The 22,110-nt window shown below is 33.0% G+C and overlaps 2 protein-coding genes and 1 non-coding gene across 3 annotated transcripts in view; 2 read left to right on the top strand and 1 right to left on the bottom strand.

Moving 5' to 3' along the window:
- The window catches only part of LOC106714963, a 30,929-nt gene extending 14,192 nt beyond the window's left edge, over positions 1-16,737 (bottom strand). Inside the window, exon 1 of the mRNA XM_045684147.1 lies at positions 16,405-16,737. Coding sequence (XP_045540103.1) covers positions 16,405-16,466 — 62 coding nt within the window. The 5' untranslated portion in view covers positions 16,467-16,737. The remainder of the gene's footprint in view (positions 1-16,404) is intronic.
- On the top strand, positions 8,925-10,755 carry LOC106716280 (protein DDI1 homolog 2). Its single transcript, XM_014509805.2, has one exon. The coding sequence runs from the start codon at positions 9,281-9,283 to the stop codon at positions 10,631-10,633; it is 1,353 nt and encodes a 450-aa protein (XP_014365291.2). The 5' UTR covers positions 8,925-9,280; the 3' UTR covers positions 10,634-10,755.
- Positions 16,738-21,653: 4,916 nt separating the features above from the next.
- LOC123722447 lies at positions 21,654-21,772 on the top strand. The gene has a single exon (XR_006756496.1). It is a non-coding gene; the product is annotated as a 5S ribosomal RNA (ribosomal RNA).
- Positions 21,773-22,110: the final 338 nt, after the last annotated feature.

The raw sequence follows: 22,110 nt of genomic DNA, 5'->3' as shown, positions 1-22,110 counted from the left end.
GTCTGGAATACGTCACACTTACACTCACATACACTTATGCGCTGCATGGACACTACACGAAATCGACTCGAAGGACCAAACGTCTTCGCAGAATTTAGGCGGTTATTTCTCGTTTCTTTACTATCGACATTTGCCAACAAGTTATGTTTCAATTGTTTTATTTCTAAGTCTGTCTACTTGGAAATATATTTTATAAATGCATTTTTTTTTACAGAGTGGACACCATCATTATTATTGTTTTATTTTTTATTCAGAAGAAATAGAATTTTTATTGAAAGTTTTTTTTAAGAAATTTATTTGTTTATGGCCAAGATATAGGCCCCTCGTACACAAGGCAACGTAAGTCTTCGAAAACTGATGATTTTAGTCGCTAAGCAAATTAAGCAATACAATGTCGTAGACGTTCGTACATAGTGCGTCGCCGACTTATCTATATGTCATCGCTATAGACAGTGGCTCGCAACCTGATTGTCAAGATCGTTGTGAGAAAAGTGACTGCAATTTTCAAGATGGCGGAACAAATTTATACAGTTGACATTGATGACTCAACGTCGCGTCGTGTGTACGGAGTGCGTGCAACGGGATTCTCACTACGCAACCATTCAGTATTAGTTTAGACGATTTACATTGTCTCGTGTATGGAGGGCTTTACGCCCTGCCTTTATTGAACACGTTATCATACAAGTACTTAAGTACAAATAACTTTAATTCGGTACAAATCTTTTAGCCATTTTTAAGGAAAGAGGTTGGTAAATAAAATAAAATAAACTTTAAAAAGACCGAAAAAACAAACACATTGTAAAAATAGTGCACATTTATCAAATAGCATTTATCGAAAATAAACAAATTTCAAGTGTCGGGCTGCGATTGTGGAATGTTTGTGCCATTAGTCGTGTCTACTTTTTAATTACGTCATCTATCCAGAGCTGGGCATTAACTCGTTAATCCGTTAATCGTTAATTAACGAAGTTAACATTTTGCTTAACGGATTAACTTTTAAGTTAACTTCAAAAAGTGTTAACGCTTTTGTTAACTTCCGTTAAATTCAACTTCCGTTAATAAAAGTCCGTTAATCGTTAAATTAGAAACTTGGAGACGTGCTGTCATTTTATTTAAATTACGCGCCACGCCACGCTCGTAAGTTCAGCTATGTTGGGCGACTGTCGGCGGCTCGAATTGGTGAACGAACGAATTGATAATTGATATATTTGAAGTTCGCGTGCAAGTGTGATGCATCAGAGCGTCCGGGAAAGACGTGACCAACAGAAAAAGAAGGTTCGAAATAGTATATTTCATTACGAGTATATAAAAGCAAGAGTATGTAATAGCCCACATTCCGAACGCTCTTTGTCCCTGCAATACGCCATTTTTTGAGCAACTGTATTAAAACACTTTTGTACTCGTGCTTTTTCTTTAGCTTTTCCAAACTCGTGAATTCTCTTTCCCAACTGTCAAAATAATGTCTATTAAAAAGAAAAAAACAACCGCGAAGTTTTTACAAAAAAAAAAAAACATTGAAGTTATTATGATTCATGCAAATATTTCTAAAAAGAAGCTCCTAATTTGTTACAATATCAGATTTAATGATTTGATTCAATGAATAAGGTTAGGTTTAATTTTATTTAATCTCATTAAATTTAATTTTCATTTCATATTAATAAAAATAATCTACTGAAGACTTAGCCGTTTGGGTATAGTTCCCTTTGCCTTCCCAGAATGGGTGAAGAAAACAAAAAATTAACTCTGTTTGTATTCTTTTACGGTTGGCGCTATTTTTCAAACATTTTAGTTAGTTGAGTTTATTGTGTTTTTATTATTCTATTAAATTGTTTCATTTTTCGCAACTATATCAAAAAGAGTTGTTTAGTACACGTGCGGAACTGTCATTACAACTTGTTCCAACTGTCAACCCTCACCTTCGGCTGCGCCTTGGCTCGGGTAGAAATTTGTCGGAACTCTTTGCAATGACAGGCTTTCCGCATTCGTAATGAAATATACTATAATGCATTCATACTTGTCTCTAATACTAATGTGTTATAGAATGTATAGTCAAATTACTATTTTAAACATGTGTCGCCACAATAAGTGTGAAATTAGTATGTACAATTTTGGTATGGTTAACTGTTAACGATTAACTTTAACTTGCGTTAAATTTTCGAAAATTTAACGCTTTAACGATTAACGAAGTTAATTTTTTAATTAACGAATTAACGATTAACGAAGTTAACTTTTCGATTAACTGTGCCCACCTGTGCATCTATCCAATGACGGCACGATTGTAAAAAATCTCTCTCTTAAAAAAACAGAAATATCAGCGATAATCTTACTAATATTATAAAAGCGAATGTTTAGATGTATGTTTGTCAGAAGAATACATAACAATAGATGTAGAACATAGTCTGGAAGAACAGATAGGCTATTATTTTTTTTTAATTCGCGCGCATGATCGCGGGCGAACATTACTTATGTACCTACGTCTTGAACTCTGCATTAAAAACTCTTCAAACTTCATGAATTAAAAAAGTTAAAAATTACTACTTACATGTTCCTCATGGGTATTGCATCGTATTTTATTTACACAAGATAATAAAACTTATAAAAATATAGGTCACAAATGGCGGCCTACACAAATATTGACTGTGAAATGTTAAATATTTATATTTACATTATAACGTAATATCCGTCTTTCATCTTCACGATCGTTTTATATTTAAACTGATTTTTTATATGTACTATTTGTAATAACGACTAAAGTTGCGCCATTTAATCTCTTTACCATCACTCGACGATTAGTTCCTGGCATTAAATTTGGCACGTCGATAACAAGAGTAGTCTACTGCATGACGTGCCAACTCAAGCGCCTGTATTATTAATTAGGTCATACTGGCCGCAAAGAACGCTTATAATGGCTTAGATCTGGATTACCTGTGGAATTGAAAGGCGATTTTACTCTGCGGCCATCGATTTAATGGGAATATTAATTAAAACTGAGCTTCTCTTTGATGGAAAGCTTACCGCAGTACTCTGGTTGAATGAAGGAACTTTTGTGTGTGTGTTAGTAATAGATAAAGCACTAGCTGTCGCCCGCTACTCCGTCCACGCTGAATAAAAAAACGTAATAAGTAGCCTATCTGTTCTTCCAGACTATATTCTTTGTCTGTGTCAAATTTCATCAAGATCCGTTGAGCCGTTACGGAGATACATTTATACAAACATCCATCCTTCCATCTAAACATTCACGTTTATAAAATTAAGGTGTACATTATGTAATAGAACCCATAGTTATATTACACCTAATTATTTTACAGGTCAAGTTATATAAATTTTTTACTAGCTTTTACCCGCGACTCCGTCCGCGCGGAATAAAAAAAAATAGAAAACGGGGTAAAAATTATCCTATGTCCGTTTCCAGGTTCTATGCTACCTGTCCACCAATTTTCAGTCAAATCGATTCAGCCGTTCTTGAGTTATAGTGTAACTAACACGACTTTCTTTTATATATATAGATTAGTAATTAACTATAATAATTTGTCATACAATTAACACAATGAACAATATTGTTAGTCTGTTGTTGCAAATTTTTCCCTATGTTGCTACTAAAAATGAAAAAAAGAAAAAAAAATCACATTGACTTATAACAGATTAAATTGGATTCAACAAGTGATATTTTCAAGCAGATTATAGATATTTTCTAATGAATTCATAAATTAATTAAGAATACTGCATTTGATAATCATTTGAAGTTGTCTACTTGCTGAAGCAAACCATTCATAGTTGACAGTGCACTGTGGACGCCCCATGCCCCACTATGGGGACATAGGACATTAAGTCATGGTAAATTTAATTTTTTTTTGTTTACAAAAATTATAGAATCCAATCCTTCTTGATGTGTGTCTCAATCTCAACCTAAATGTGTTTTTGAGTGAAAATCACAGAAAAAGTGAACAAACAATGACTGATAATTTATGGACATGTTTTTTAAAAGTATTTTAGTATGTTTTGAATATATTGAGAACTATTCCTGTTAATTTAAATTCATAATACCCCTAAATACAATTCATAAATACCGAGATCTAGGTTTATAAGCTGAAGAATTTTTAAACATGCCCATTTCATTGTTTGTTTTATAGTAAACATAAAAGTGTGTACTTTGGCCCTTTATCTACTCGGGTAAATACCTTTGTAACATAAATTCTAATACGTCAATACAATTAAATTTCTTTTTTAACGGCGGTCCTTTTTCATTTCGCAAAAATCCAGTTTATAAAGTTTGGTCCCAGCAATAGCCAATACGTCAAAAAAAACATATTTGCATTGCACTCGTTTCTGTTTGACATTTGACAGCTGTCTAACAAAAGAGTATTCCGTTACGTACAGAATTTTTAAACCATTATTTCTGTGTTTTTCTTCAACACTAAATTATATTCTTGATATCGTTCTAATTAGAAGTAAAAACAATTGTCTTATTTAGTTATTTACGTGAAAAAAATTCTGAGAATCAAAACAAATATTAATGAGTACCTTTCGATCATTATTTCAAACACTATGTGCACTGTATTCTTACTTCTTTTGCCTTCGACTTCAAACAGTGTTAATAAAAAAAAAACTATGTAAATGTAACATCAAAACAAAGAGCCTATAAAAGTGAAATCAAATTAATCTCTGTGTGATGTAAACTTTTTACTTGAAACTATCAGCCATAAGCTAATGTCATTGTCAATCAGTTTTTGTTAGTGTCTTTGTCAATGTATGTAATGTAACCATAAGATATAACTGTTAATTTTAGCTTATTAAAACCTTATATTCATTAAAGGTTTTGTCTTATTTCAATTTAATAAGCTAAAATAAAGCAACATGGACAAATATCTTCGCCCTGAAAGGTTTGATATCGACCCGTCAGATAGCTCTGGTACGAGAGCTTGGATACACTGGCGTAAGACTTTCGAAAGCTTCATTTCCGTGCAGAAACCGACCGCTCCAGAAACAGATGCACAGTCGGTTCCTCCGCCAGAAAAATGGGACTGCATAAAGTTTCAGCTTTTAGTAAATCATATATCACCAAATATCTATACATATATAAGCGAAGCTACGAACTACGAAGAAGCGATCACTATTCTGCAAAAACTGTATGTAAAACCAAAAAATCTGATTTTTGCTAGACACATGTTAGCAACAAGGAAACAACGACCAGAAGAAAGTATTGATACATATTTACAAGCTTTGAAACTACTTTCAAAAGATTGTGACTTTGCGACTGTTGATGCAGAAACAAACAAAAACGATAGCGTGCGTGATGCTTTCATATCCGGCATATCATCGCATAAAATCAGACAAAGGCTTTTAGAAAACTTAACTCTAACACTTGATCAAGCTTACAACCAAGCACTCTCTCTCGAAACTGCAGAGATCAACTCCCAAAGCTTCAATACTCTGTCTTTAAATGTTGTTTCCCCAAAAGAACCAACATTAGTCTGTCCAAAACCACAAACTATGCACGACGAGACCTGCTCTTCTGTTAATAATCCTCGACGTCGAAAATGTTTCTTTTGTGGGGGACAAATACATCCTCGTAAGAACTGCCCTGCATTTGAAAAGACTTGTCAGCTCTGCAACAAGAAGGGGCACTTTGCCACTGTTTGCAGAAGCTCTTCTAAACCTATAAATTCTATGGTAGAAAGGACTGAAGATCTTTCCGCTTGTATCACTGCAGCATCACCTTCTTCATTACGTAAAGCTACTGTACCCGCTTATATTCGAGGAATAAGAGCAGAAGCACTTCTCGACACCGGTAGCTCCATCAGTTTTATAAATGACAGTTTTGCAAGACTATGCGGGTTCAAAAGAAAATCCTGCAATCAGACTATTTCTATGGCCTCTCTTAATCATACTTCACAAGTAGAAGGTCAAACTTTGCAATCTCTGAAAATCGGAAATCATACATATGATAACGTGAATCTTCTTATCGTGAAAAATCTTTGTGCTGACATAATTATCGGCCATGACGTCCTCGAAGAACATTCATCGCTAGAGTTCTCTTTCGGTGGGCCAAAACATCCACTTCAAGTATGTAACGTGGCTGAAGCATCAGTACCAGCTGTACCGCTTTTTGCGAATGTATCTCCCAACTGTAAACCTATTGCTATTAAATCTCGAAGGCACAGCAAAGAGGATAGTGAATTTATTACAGAGGAGATCAGAAATCTTATAGCAGAAGGGGTGATTGAAGAAAGTAAATCACCATGGAGGGCCCAAGTCCTAATAACAAAAAGCAAAACTCATAGAAAACGCCTTGTGATTGATTACTCTCAGACAATTAATCGTTTCACGGAACTCGACGCGTACCCTTTACCAAACATTGAGGACTTAGTTTCGAAAGTGGCAAAGAATACATTTTTCAGCCTAATAGACCTGAAAAGCGCATACCATCAAGTACCTATACTACCCGAAGAAAGGAAATTTACCGCTTTTGAAGCGCTGGGAAATTTGTACCAATTCAGGCGTATTCCTTTTGGAGTAACAAATGGTGTTTCGAGCTTCCAACGAACAATCGATTGGATTATAAGAAAAGAGAAGCTTCAAAACACATATGCGTATCTTGATGATATAACTATTTGTGGCCGTACTCTTGAAGAACACGATCATAACTTAGAAAGTTTTGTGAATGCCGCAAAGAAATACGGTTTAACACTGAATATACAAAAATGTAAATTTTCTCAAGAGTCAATAAATATTCTAGGCTATAATATTCAAAACCACGTAATCAAACCTGACAGTGAGCGACTCAAGCCACTGATTAATTTGCCTCCACCAAGCGATTTACCGACCTTAAGAAGGACACTCGGCATGTTCGCACATTATTCTAAGTGGATTCCAAACTTTTCTGAACGGATCCACTCACTTGCTAATACGACAAATTTTCCGCTCACAAGCGAGCAAATTAAATGTTTCGAAGGCCTGAAAAATGATATCGCAAAGTCTTCTATCCATGCAATTAATGAAAAAATACCTTTTACAGTCGAAACTGACGCATCCGACCATTCTATTGCGGCTGTACTCGCGCAAGATTGTAGACCTGTAGCTTTCTTCTCGAGAACTTTGACTCAAAGCGAACGAAACCATTCAGCTATAGAGAAAGAAGCCTACGCGATCGTTGAATCTTTGAAGAAATGGAGACATTTCCTTATTGGTAGACACTTTAAGTTGGTAACTGATCAACGCTCGGTTTCTTTTATGTTTAATATGAAACATTCAAGTAAAATAAAGAATGAAAAGATTCAAAGATGGCGACTGGAACTTGCTGCTTTCAAATACGATATCATATACAGACCGGGGAAAGAGAACTATGCTGCTGATGCACTATCCCGAATTTGTGCCACTGTAGAAACACGTACTGCAAAACTTTTCTCGCTGCATGAGGCTCTTTGTCATCCAGGAGTAACGAGAATGTTTCACTGGGTTCGCTCTAAAAACCTACCGTATTCCATTGAAGAAATCAGAACCATGACAAAATCTTGTCGAACCTGCTCTGAAGTAAAACCTAGATTCTTCCGAAATACCTTTGATGACCAGAGAAAACTTGTTAAAGCGACGGCTGCTTTTGAACGCCTTAGCATAGATTTTAAAGGACCAGTTCCAACAAACAATAATAACAAATTCATACTTACCGTAATTGACGAATTTTCACGATTCCCGTTTGCTTTCCCATGCTCAGATGTAAGCTCGAAAACAGTGATCAAACACCTTAACAACTTGTTCATGATATTCGGCATGCCTTCTTACGTACATTCAGATCGCGGAACTGCGTTTCTTTCTGCCGAAGTACAGGAATTTTTACATGTTCGAGGTATTGCCACTAGTAGAACTACAGCTTATAACCCTCAAGGTAACGGTCAAGTAGAAAAATTGAATTCTACACTTTGGAGAACGATTCTTTTGGCGCTGAAGACGAAGAATCTTTCGGTAGAAAATTGGGAGCAAGTATTACCACAAGCCTTACATTCAATTCGATCATTACTTTGTACAGCCATAAATTGCACTCCACATGAAAGAATGTTTAGACACCCACGAAGATCTACTAACGGCACTTCTGTTCCATCGTGGCTTACAAATTCTGGACAAGTCTTGATGAAGAAATTTAATCGTACAAATAAATATCAGCCATTAGTAGAAGAGGTTGAATTGATACACAGTAATCCTGATTTTTCATACATTCGGTTCCCAGATGGCCGAGAAACAACGGTGTCGAATCGTCATCTAGCACCATTGGGTTCAGAAGGGGTAGATCTGCGAATAGATAATGAACACACTACTGATTATCATAATGTCGCAGAACCACTTCCGGAAACAGAGGACCAAAACTTGGAGATTCCTTCATCTAATGAAACGGGACCTGTGGAACTTGATAATAGCAGAGAGCTTGAGACCGAGTTACCATCATCACCACCGTCGGAGCCAACACTTCGTAGATCTGACCGCGTCCGTAAAACACCAGACTTTTTAAAAGATTATGTTTTAAAATAGTGCGGGAGAATGATGTAAACTTTTTACTTGAAACTATCAGCCATAAGCTAATGTCATTGTCAATCAGTTTTTGTTAGTGTCTTTGTCAATGTATGTAATGTAACCATAAGATATAACTGTTAATTTTAGCTTATTAAAACCTTATATTCATTAAAGGTTTTGTCTTATTTCAATGTGGTTATTATAGCTTGAATTATCATATAAGAATTCTTATATCACTTCATATTTGAATAGATTACAGAGCAAAAGTAACCTTATTGCGCTCAAGTAAAGTTTTAATTTTGAAAGAAACAGCAAAGCTTCGTTGCCTAGCAACTTTCACAATTTACATTTACGTATTGATTTATACTATAAAACATATTTTATTGATTTTAAAAGCAATAATTGTATATAAAGTTATAATAATATTACATTATGAAGAAAGCGGTTATTTATACACGTAGGATAGCAAGCAAATTTCTACTAATTGATAATCGAAAGTAATAATGACCTATATGAAAGTTCAAGCACCAACGTAACAAAAAAGTCTAGAAAATAGCGAAAAAAAATTATAAAAACATCTACTGTAGTGAAGTTGGCTACTTGTGCTGTGATTGTGAACTTACTCAGCGGTTATTGTTATTTGTGATCGCGTTATCACTGACAAGTAATGATATCAAACGTTTTGTAAAATGTTTTATCCAGTCATTGCTTAATATAAATTTCACAAAGAGTGTAGTGTCCATTTGTAAAAAAAAAGTGCTAACAACAAAATTTCACTATGAAAGTTACCGTTACTACTGTAAACGATGACATTTTCGTCATCGATGTCGCCGAAGATTTGGAATTGGAGAATTTTAAAGCCTTATGTGAAATCGAATCTGGAGTTCAGGCCAAAGATATTATAATAAACCACAACGGTAAACCACTGATAGGAGACAAGAAATCTTTAAAAGATCATGGAGTAAGTGATGGAGATGTAATTGTGTTACTTAATTTACCTCGGTCCCCTTCCAGCATGACGGTTAATGATAACCAGGGCTTGGCAAACCTGGACTTCAGTAGTATACAGGTTCCTCTCGGTACCGCGAGTACTTCGATGGGTACCGGCAGTGTCCCCGCTGAAGAAGACCCTCGACTCATCAGGGAAATGTTCCTTGCAAATCCTGATCAATTAGCACTGCTCAAGCAAAACAATCCTCGTCTCGCAGATGCATTACTAAGTGGAAACCTTGACACATTTGCTTCTATTCTTCAAGAACAAATAAAGGCAAGATCACAGCGTCAACAGCAACGGATAAGAATGATGAATTCAGATCCATTTGATACGGAAGCACAAAGAATGATAGCAGAAGAAATCAGACAGAAGAATATTGAAGCCAATATGGAAGCGGCTATAGAGTATAATCCAGAGATTTTCGGTACCGTTGTCATGTTATATATTAATTGCCATGTAAATGGGTTTCCCGTGAAAGCGTTCATTGATTCAGGTGCTCAGACAACCATTATGTCTGCGGCTTGTGCGGAAAGATGTAATATTATGAGACTGGTGGATACAAGATGGGCTGGAATAGCTAAGGGTGTTGGTGTACAACGTATAATTGGCAGGATACATATGGTTCAAATGAGAATAGAGAAAGATTTTCTAACAACATCTTTCTCAGTGTTAGAAGAACAACCGATGGACATGCTTCTCGGTTTAGATATGTTAAAAAGACATCAATGTATTATTGACTTGAAAAGAAATGTTCTACACATTGGTACTACTGGTACGGAGACTCCATTTCTACCAGAATCAGAGTTACCAGACTGTGCTAGATTATCTGGTAATTCTGATGACGAAATGGTTAATCAATCATTACAAGAAGGTAAAGACCAAAGTATTATGAAGCAAGCAATAGGGACCAATCAACCATCAAGTCAAAGCTCTTCTACAGGGCAACCTAACTTAAGGATTGGTCTCGGAAACCCAAGTTTGACTATCTTACCAACAGACCCATTTAGTGAAACTGAAGTTGAGGAAATTATTGGTCTAGGATTCACAAGAGAACAGGCTATAGTTGAACTAAGGAGATTCAATGGTGATAAAACTCAAGCTACTGTAGCTCTATTTGCTAAATCATTAAAATTTTAAATGTAATATGTATGTACTTGTGTGAATACTTAGTGTGAAGTATACTGGTGGATGGTGGACTCATTTTTAAGAATAAAATTATTTATATTTTAAAATGTGTGTCATGATTCCGAGGACATATCAGGCCGTTGAAAATAATGAAAGATTTCTTTTTTTAAACATTAATTAGATATTTTGTCTAGTTAAGTTAATGCAATTACTAAAAAAAAAGTTATAATAATATTTATTTAACCTCTAATAGAAAATTAAGATATAATTATCAATAGTAAATAGATTTTTTATAAGGAATATAAACATTGTCAACAATATGTCTGTCTTGCATAATACATTTATAACTTCAGTGAGTTTTAGCAATAGATTAGTGAAGTTCTAGAGTTTTATACTCTTAGGGTCAGTTCACACAAACAGAGCCAGAGAGCAGAGCATATTTTAAAAAAAAGCTTTATACAATTGAAAAAGGTTAATTTTTATTTTCATGTCTACTTACGCTTGCTCTAGATAATTTTAAACCTTGTTTCGATCACATAAAGCCCAATTGTATTTAATCAAAAAATCTGGTCTGTCACAATCTGTTCGAATGGACCTTTAGTGGTGGTTTTCATTGGAAAACACATTACTAAACTGCAATCTAATTCTGTTTGCTAATATGTTTTGTTCAGTTGTTTATTAACCACCCAATTACATGTTGTATTTTTCCATAGAACTTAGTTTGTAATAACAAAAAGTACTGTATTTAAAGGTTAGTAGAACTGACTCATTAAAGTTAAATAAACTATTACATTCTGTTTAAACCTATTTATAAGAAACTCAAGAAAATAAATGTATGACTGAATAATATTTTTTTATTACCAAAAACCCATACATAATAAGATTCCACTGCCTAATTTAATTACAAATAAATGAGAAATTATATTTACACTAGCTGTTGCCCGTCTGTGCGGAAATAAACAAAAAAAAGTAGCTTATCTGTTCTTCCAGGCTATGATCTACATCTATGATAAATTTCATCAAGATTTATACAGTCGTTCTGGAGATACCTACAAACATTCATCCATCCAAACATTCGCATTTATATTTATAGCAAGATATTTCACTGGCTGATAATGTCATTTATGGATTTATGTTTAATGTTTCTGTTAAAAATAATGATACAAACATTTTTTGTCTTTTAATAAGCGTGTGGTTACAGCCTTAGAGGGGCAAAACTTTTTATATAGATAACATCAGTTGTTTTTTATTTCAATATTTTTATCCTTTGTTCAAATATTCAGCTCACTTAATTGGACCGTTGAGCTGCGGTTCAACTTAATTGGCAGCTCACAGCTTATAGCGATGTACTATGCGTGTAGACGAGCCGCGAGGTGCCTGGTGACTCACAACTCGCATCTCGAAACGCAGAACTTTATACAGGTACAAATTGTTGTAGATCTGTGAATCGGTTCACTGATCTGCAGATCTTTAGTTGAGTTACTCATGACAAGCTTACCACTGACGAAATAGTTGTACAAAAGACTGATATCACTGTTTTTTTTTTATTTAATAAGAGAAAACAATGTTTTGTTTGAGTGTTTCGACAGTGTAAATCCACAGTAAATAAATATTACTTCTTTAGACGAGGTTTATTATTTTATCAGAGATTCTGCTCGGTCCGTGTTTATACAGTTTGAAGTCTTTGACTCGTATTAAAACAAACATTAGTCGGATAAATGGTTGCTTTATAATTAGTAACAATGTGCAAGTTATTATGCATTTTATATATAAACCATATATGGTGTTTATATATTTTGGTTTTGATTTGGTGTAAAGGGATTGAGAAAGGAAAGTCGTATAAAAGGTGCTTCTATAATTAATAATTATTTTTATCACAATTCCTTGAATGTGTACTGTTTGTTCTTAAATTCGACGATAATACATGTAAAAAGTTTTGTTTATTTTTCACTAGCAGTTGCCCGCGACTACGTACGCGCGGAATTAAAAAATAGTTACGAAGAAATCACCCTATGTTAACCGGGGATACCGTAGCTTCCTAACAGTGAAATAATTTATCAAATCGCTTCAATAGTTTCGGAGCCTATAAAGTGCAAACAAACAAACAATCAAATCAATTCTCTTTATAATATTAGTGTAGTTTAAAATAATTTTTTGCACTTTTCTACGTTAACACTATATTTGTCAATTTTTATGTTCGTCCGTTAGCGTAATTACCTTAAAAAGGCGTACAAAGATTTAGAATTATTAACATAATGATTTTATTGTGTACTAGCTGTCGCCCACGATTCCGTCCGCACGGAAATAAAAAAACGTAATAATTAACTTATGTGTTCTTCCAGACTATGTTCTACATCTGTGCCATATTTCATCAAGATCCGTTAAGCCGTTCCAGAGATACCTTCAAACAAACATCCATCCATCCATCCAAACATTAAAACTTATAATATTAGTAAGATTATTCAAGCATTAAAATAGTTCCTAATTGGTCATAACCACAATGACGTAAACCAATGAGATAAAGTAGAACAAAACAAGTATCAAAATTATTCCGTTACACTATGACATGGTTACATTTGACACGTCATAGTTTGGTTTACCTTAAAATAAATTAAATAGACCAATTAGATAAATGCTTATGTATTATTAGCTAATAAATATTAACACGTTTTTTTTTAATTTTATGAAAGGGACATAAGAACAAAGATGGCTCCATACCCTCATTTGGTAAAAGGAAATGTCTCGAAGACAATAATAAATCATATCAACCGTTAAAAGTGAAAATTACTGGCTGGTTGCCAAATTGAACAAAACATTGGTTAATGTTTTGGATTTGGCACAAGGTATAGTACATTGAACCTTTTTACATCTTTTTTGTGACGTCACATTATTACATGTGACCACGTGAAGATGATCCTGCATGAAGTCAGCGTGCCGGAGGCCTAATTTTAGTCCGAGTTCTCTTCTCGTCCTTCAGGATGGGATGAGAAGAGGAAGTGAATTTCACGGATGAAGGGGCACAAAGGAAGGGTAAATATCTTCTTTCTGTGCGCTCCGTCCTATGTAGATTTAAGGTAGGCAATGCAATTACAATTGCAAATGTTTATAGGTATCGGTTGGGTCGCTATTTCAGCGAATTTAGGTGAACGCTTGCTCGTTCGTCACTTTATAATAAAAAAAACCTTCATATTTGTACACTGCCATACAAACGTTATGAAATAAAAATCTGAAACTCTATATGTCGTCAGCTTGGGCAAATACCAACCTTACCCTAAATTAGGTGCTATTAGGCCTTAGTCAACTATGCTGACCGGATTGGTTGAATTTACATCTTTAAACTTTTCAGATCAGTGCGAGTTGCATCACGGTGTCTTTTTTACCGTACAGTTAGATAAAATGTACATATTTGAAATTCGAACATCAATAAAGATAGGCAGGGATCGAAACTAGGACCTGCAGTTTACAAATCCAGTGTTTAACTACTACTAACTACTAACTAATATAATGAAAGCATCAATTACTATAAAACCTACTATTACTATTACTATAATTGTTAAATGCATACTAGATTTGTATTGCCAGTATTATACATCGTTTTATTTTTAACTAGCTGTCTAACTGCCGCTGTGCGGAATTAAAAAAAAAACGTAAAAAGTAGCCTATGTGTTCTTCAACACTATGTTTTACATCTGTGACATATGTCATCAAGATCCGTTGCCTTGAACCATCCATCCATCCATCTAAACTTTCGCATTTATAATATTAGTATGAGTAAGAAGTAAGATTAAAAAATAATAAACCCAAGAACAATATTTTGTTTGTTAATACATGTTGCAGTTTTTTTTATCTTCTTTGTATTTAACAATGTTTTGTATAAACTTAAAGCAATGTATTTGCTAAATGCAATTTTTATGTGGCAACAAGTTAACACGTTGTGAGATTTTTTGCGACATTATTACGAAAATTCTATCTTTTGCAATAACAAACAATTCTCGTATAAACTTTCCAGAGAGAAGTATAGCAATAATTAAAATTGAATTATTATACTAAATAAGGAAAATTATAAATACGTAATTCAAGAAAAGTTTGTTCGTCTCTTGAAACTGTTTGTAATAATTTTAGATAGAATACGAGAGAGAGGTTGTTCATACATACATTACATTATAATTAAAATGTATGGAGCAAAATTGTGTGAAATTATGTTTTTACAAGAGTCTTTAAGAAGTAGAAATCCACTTTAATATAGACGCTAGATTTCTTTTATTAGTAAACTAACTGTCGCTGACGTTGACGCTGCTGGTCGTGATTCCGACCGCGCGAAATTAAAAAAAAAAACTTAATAAGTATGTTTTTTTTTCAGACTATGCTCAACCTCTATGCCGAATTTCAACGTCAACAAACAAAACAAACATCCATCTAAACATTCGCATTTATAATATTTGTAAGATTGATTTATAATGAGTCATACTTAACAACCAATAATGCGTGTAGATATTTGTCCGAATGCATAATTCTTAAACTCACCTCTTAAATATAGTCGACCAACTTTCTACAAACAATTGCTATTTGTTATTGATTTCTTTAGATGAATACGTCATTGTATATAAAAATAAAAATTGTATTTATTTCAAGTAATTGAGATACTCTCATGTTTACCTAGAAGATATTATTATGTTGTAATAAATTATTGAATTATTATCGTTGACTCAGGAGAGCGAAGGTGGCTTAGTGGTTAAACACTTGACTTGCAATCTGCAAGTCCTGGGTTCGAATCCCGCCATATACCAATGTCTCTCAATTTATCCGACGTTCTTACAGCAAAGGAAAATATCGTGATGCAACCTGAACATATCTGAGAGGAACCTCAATTATATGTGTGAAGTCAACCCGCAGTGGGCCAGCGTGTTTGACTATGACCCAGTAACCCCTAACTTAGGGTAGATTCCGAGCCCATCAGTGGTGACGTATACAGTGAGCTGATGATGATGATGAATGAATAATTCTTTAATTAGAGACATTTAAGAGTAAATTGGCAAACCTGATAATCGAAATGTAATTTTTTTTTCCATAATATGACTTAATTGTTGGAATCATTATAATCTTACAATTCTTTTCTTAGTTCTGTCACGAATTTTAATATTTTACGAAGCAGTTAAATCTAATAGATATCATGAAAATATTGTTTATTAAATAACTTTTAAGCGACCTGATAAAGTTCAAGCAGAAAAACAAGCGAATTATCTTATTTTTTTTATTTGCCACACTAACTCTCTAAAATGAAATACAAAATAGAATACTTAATATTATATAAGGAATAGCTTGTGTTAAAATAGAAATTACGTGTAAAATGTTATTTATATAGTTTATTTTAATAATAAAAAGTTTTTAGTATCAAATATTTAATCACAAATACTATCGAAAGTAAAGTTTCCAGCTGTTCAAGTTACTTACATGAGTAATCAATCAATGCTTAATTTTTTTAACAAACTTGACACATAATTTTTTGCTAATCAAACAAAAATTTGTCATAGAAACAAAAAGAAACATACGCGTTATGTCAAGGTAATCTCGTATTAAAAATTGTAACACAAAAAACAACACGTACAAGACGACACAAGTTTTTGTCAACTGTTGCATTATTTCAATTCAATGTTTGTAAACATACAACGAAAAATGTTTGCAACACGAAACTACAAAAAATAACGAATTATTTTATTATTTAACTTAAACAACACTAATCACAGCAATTATTATTAATAAATAAATAATTTAAAAACAAATACCTCGCATCGTCACATTTGACAGATAAATATCCCGGCAAAATGATGAACACAAAAAACAACATTGCTCACACCAGTCACAGATTAAAAAAAAACCTGTTATTTTTTTTTAAATTTTAAAACACCAAAAAGCTTTTATGCCGACTCGTAATCCGTTCACATGTTCGTAACAATATACACATGCGTTGTCAGGGCGCGCGCAAACGCGACTACACGTGAAATGGTCTATAACAGACGTTAAATAGTTGGGATATATTCTGCAGCGTATAGTCTAAGAGCTTGACAAAGGCACATATACAAGTTCATAGGAACCTTACGCGCACGGAATAATTGTTTATGCTAATTTTTGTGTACTAATATAATGTATTTGATTTCAAACCTTGAGAACCTGAGTAGAACCTTCGAAATTCTGAAGGCCTTTTTATAAATAAAACATGTTAAATATGATTTTAGACAAATATTGAAATTTTAAACAAGATATTTAAGAGTGCCATTCCTGTGGTATACAAATAATTAGACATACTTGAATATTATTTTGACAAAAAACACTTCTACTCCCTTTTTTAAAAAATATGAATGACTAAAACTTAAAGTAAATTTAGTTGTCATTTATTTAGTATTATTACTCTCCCAATTTAGTTAAAGATTCACGTCATTGTAACGTTAAAAAACCTGATACAAAATACTAAGAATTGAATACGCGCGGCATATTCATGTTTACGTCGAATTTATAGTGAATGCAAAAACCATATGCCAAAGATATACGTGTTCTGTTTACTAAGATTTCTTTTTTAAACTTGAAATCTTCTTGAATCGAGTAACCGACACCTTGCACAAAGAAAGGCTGTACATTTTTTTATACGGGAGAATAACCTAGCTAAAAAAAAAGTATTAGGTACTAGTTAAATTAAAACATTTCTTTAGATTTTCTAAAAAAAAAAAACAAACAAAGGTAGGAAATAATCATTAGCTCCTAGACTATATCGCAAGGCTGCACTAATTGCCTAACGCAGCAGACTCTCAGGCACCCTTTCGTTCCGCAAAGTCTACAATACAACCTTATTACTCACTCGTGAGTAATCTCTTATTGATCAATTACAGTGTAATTCGGAACATATAATTTTATTAGAAAAATAACTTTTATATGAAACTCGTAAGTAGGAGTTTATAAAAAAGGAAAAAAAAATAAAAACAAACCGTGAAATACATTTCTTTCGCATATAGACTGGCCATCGATAAACTTTTCGTGTAAAATTTAATTTAAAAAAAAATTGAATTTCTACGCCTTATGTTATTTATAATTATAAATGTTATTGCAAGCAAAAAATTTTGCATTTCGTGCGTTTTATTTATTTACCTTGTCGCCGTTTTCTCTCTATCCTCTTTGCTGTAAACCGACTATTGCCTTTTGCTATAAAAAAAAAAAACCAAGACGATTTGAAAAGACCTTTGTGATGTTTTTTTTAAATTTTTGTACACCTAGTGTAAAAGTTCACAATTTAAGTAATTTTCTTATTCGTGTTTTTATCGATTTTTCTGTAAACAGCAATATATATCCGGATCCGTACACGTCATCTTACTAATATTATAAATGCGAATGTTTGGATGGATGAATGGATGTCTGTTTGAAGGTATCTCCAGAACGACTCATCAAATCTTGATGAAATTTGGCAAAGATGTTGATCATAGTCTGGAAGAACACATAGGCTACTTATTATGTTTTATTTTTTTAAATTCCGCGTGGACGTAATCGCGGGCGACAGCTAGTAAGTTATAAAGGCGGTTGCGGAAAGTCGTAACCGAGTGGATTATGATGATCGATATAATGATAATGACAGTTGTAATCGATTTGACGTTTGCGGAACAAAATGTCTTGAAGAGTTTTTTTTTAATTTGAGCTAAAATCAGGAACAAAGTAAAAAGTTATTCTGCCAGTATCATCTGTTAGTTTAATTTTTTCCTCATGTCTCAGGGTTTGCCTTTATTTTTTAATGGATCTAAAAAATACCATTTATAAGAAACTTGTATAATATTTGAATTTAAATAAATATTGTTGTTCTGCTAATCTTAAATCTAGGTAAAATAGATATTTACAATATGAAAAAATAGGTAAAATAATAAATATCTATTTAAAATTATAAAAGTCGTCAATTAATACCAACTTTACGAAATAAACTATGGAAGTTTTTTTTAATGAACTTTAAGACGGCAAACCGCTGAGTGACTTTTTTATATTTTCCCTCGCGAATTTATGTCAAGTAATCGTTAGGCGGGAAATTTTTATTTCGGTACAAATTGGCACTCAATAAGTTTTTATTCAATTATTATAAGAGACACTTATATTTTTTAAAGTCAAGTTACTTTAAATAAATCAGTTAACTTTTTTAAATATGTATTTGTAAATTGAAGCTTCACCATTTTCAAATGGTAATAACGGAGTTGACATACATAAAAATTCACATACACACCTAAAACAATACCCTTATATCAATCATATAAACCATAGACTTTAGTCCTTGATTCTTTATAGCTTTTGCTAATCTTTTATGTACCTCTTGGTAAGTATAAAATAACCTCTTCTTTTCCTGCCCGTTATCAAAAACTATTTCACCAAATGCTAACCTTGTTTTTTCTAATTGCTTGTTAACTGTTTCCCTTTATTATTCTAACTCCGATAAGATAAGCTTAAGAAATAAGCTGTAAGAATTTTGAATTCTATGACTTGGTATTAAAGTTATTAATTGTTTGTTAAAGTGTTTTAAAGTTGAATTAGGTTAGGGATGTTTTTAAAACAACCTTTTTGCATATAGCCATGGGCTAAATGTTAGATCAAGTTAGATAAATGAAATTTAAGTTTTGTACTCAACACTGCATTTATAAATGTAAGGCTTATTTATGTTGCAAAATAAATGATTAAAAAATTAACAACATTCTAACTTATTAAAATGTTTAAAGAAAATAAACAATTATTTTACAGAGTTAATATTTATCTATTAGATTACGAACAACATATCATCCAATGTTACATTAAATAATCGCAATTTAAATCTAATATATAAAATTCTCGTGTCACGGGGTTCGAACTTGAACTCCTATAAACGGCTTGACCGATTCTTATGAAATTTTGTGAGCATATTCAGTAGGTCTGAGAATCGGCCAACATCTATTTTTCATACCCCTATTAAGATTTTTTAACTGCGCTCGGACGGAGCCGCGGGCGACAGCTAGTAATATATAAAGATATCTTTATTGTTTTATTTAACAATTAAAACGAAAAATATATAAAGTTAGTGCTACACCTAAGGATTCTATGTCTCAAGCAACAAGTGGTCAGGACAGGAATACAAGAACCTGCTCACAATGCGCGCGGTTTCTTAAATAATTGCCTTTTGTCAGCCCTTACTTCAGACTACAGATTGTGTAGCGAGATCTTCTTAAGGTTTAAACATTATTTTTAATTTATACAATGTAAAAAAAAACGCATTTATTATTTCACATATTGAAAAAGAGATAAAACAGTCTTAAAATAAACTTATGTCAAATTATAACTAGTCCGGTCAATTTAGACATTCGAAGTTATATAAAGTCCCAACAAACTGAAATTCAGTGAAATTGTTCAAAACATAATTATAGACAATGTCTATATAGAAGTTCCCCATCATTCCCGTGTTTGGAAAAATTTTTATTCAAGGTCAAAGGTCGAAAAAATGAGCTATTCAGCTTGTTGGGACTTTATGTAACTTCACTCTAATTTTTTTGGTCTAAATTGACCGGACTAAACATCGAGTGAACAGAATGTAAAAAAACAATATGACGTCACAGTTCATTATATGAAGTGATGTCACTGTTTGCCTGACATTTAATAGTTCGATTTGTAATCTGATATAGAAATCTTAAATATACAAAGTATTGACTGACCCTTTTATGCTTCAACCAGCGTTTTTTATTACTCAAGTTTCATAATAATAATAACAAAGAATTATTACTAAAGTAATCTTTATTTTTATAAAGTAAGACTCTAATCTCTAGTGAGAAAATATACAGACTATAAAAGTACTAAATAAAATAACACCCGTTAAATATAGTGCCTTTTTAGTGCTACCAGAACTTGGGCGAGATATGTACAACGGCGCCCCTCTAAATACCATGCCTTTGGTGGGGTAAGTGGAATATAAATACGTGAGACTGTGCATTTCGCAGACCTGTGGCGCCCCTTATTTCCAGTGTCTTGGAAGATCGTCTAACCACGATCTACCGTCCTGATTTTAAAAATATTAAATTTTTAAACATTCATGTTAGTGAGCATTTTCTATGTAATTTATCATTGGTTTCTGAGATCGAAATCCCTGCATAAAACACATCTGTTTTGTTAAAAATAATGAGATGCATGACGATATGTTTTATACAAAAGGATTGGAATAAGTTGCCGGCGTCAGTTTATCCGTCCAAGTAGCGTTGCTAGGCATCCGGATAAAACCGGACATATGACGTATATATACGTAGGCTTTTTGATTGCATGTCCGGCCAAAATAAACAGTTTTTACATTTCCCAAACGAGAGTGTACCTATTAATACTGAGACAAAATCCTAAATAATATTGGGTGTCCGAACTTTCTACCCAAATGTTCGGTCCGGCTAGTAGGTTTGGTGACCTGACATTTCTAAGTCCAAGTATGACGTGGGGGTCTTCAAGAGTAGAGTGAATAGGCATTTAGAAAGCTAGCGCGTAACACCTTTAGACCACGTCATCACTTCATGAGATGGGATCGTGGTCAAAGCGCTATCTTATTCAATAAAAAAATACAGGAACTTCGATCTCAGAAACCAACGATTAGTAACGTAATAAGTTATTAATAAAACATATTAATTATTGTGTTAAATTATTGCCCATATGTAAACACACATTTTTGTACTTTAACTATTTTGTTTAATTGAAAACACGTGGACTATTTTAAAATTAAATGATAGCTAGGATGAGTACAAGAACGTTATAATTAGGATAATCCTATTTTTATTTCAATTAATATGATAGGTACATGTAATTAGTATTAAATAGGTACAAGTCGTGGAGTTTTGAATCTTTTTTTTTTTAATTTTATGACCTGGTAACATAGACCTGTAGGTCATAGAATTATTTAACGCTAATAACTGCTTATAATTCTCTTTTTTTTTAAATGTATTTAATGAGTTAAAATAATTATCAACATGACGTCATAAATACAATAAAGTTTGTTTGTTTCGCTATAACTGTCGCCAACGTCCATACCACGTTGAATACACCGGTTCTCGTCCGATCACCGAAGTTAAGCAACGTCGGGCGCGGTCAGTACTTGGATGGGTGACCGCCTGGGAACACCGCGTGATGTTGGCTTTTTGATCCATTTTTACAAAATTATCTTCAAATATTTAATTTTAACTGTTTACAACGGCGGATTTTTTTGATATGTATCAATTAGTTTTATATAATTTCTTCAATTGCATCGAATTTTTCCTACCAAAGTTAATTTTTAACAAAAATTAGCGTATAAATTTTCTCAATATTTTAGTTGTCTTTTCTGACATTCAAGCTTAACTTTATTTTACATATTTTTTCTAGGAAGTCAACAGTAGTAGTAGTAATCAACAGTGTAATATTTTTAGTTATTTTCATGTCAGAATAAAGTACTGCTAGACTCTAGCAGCTAGAGTCATACAAAACTCTCCGTCAAG

Source organism: Papilio machaon, chromosome 25, assembly GCF_912999745.1.
Source record: "Papilio machaon chromosome 25, ilPapMach1.1, whole genome shotgun sequence".
Taxonomy (NCBI): Eukaryota; Metazoa; Arthropoda; class Insecta; order Lepidoptera; family Papilionidae; genus Papilio; species Papilio machaon.
The sequence above is the reverse complement of the archived record's forward strand: the minus strand, read 5'-3'. Positions and strand labels throughout refer to the sequence as shown.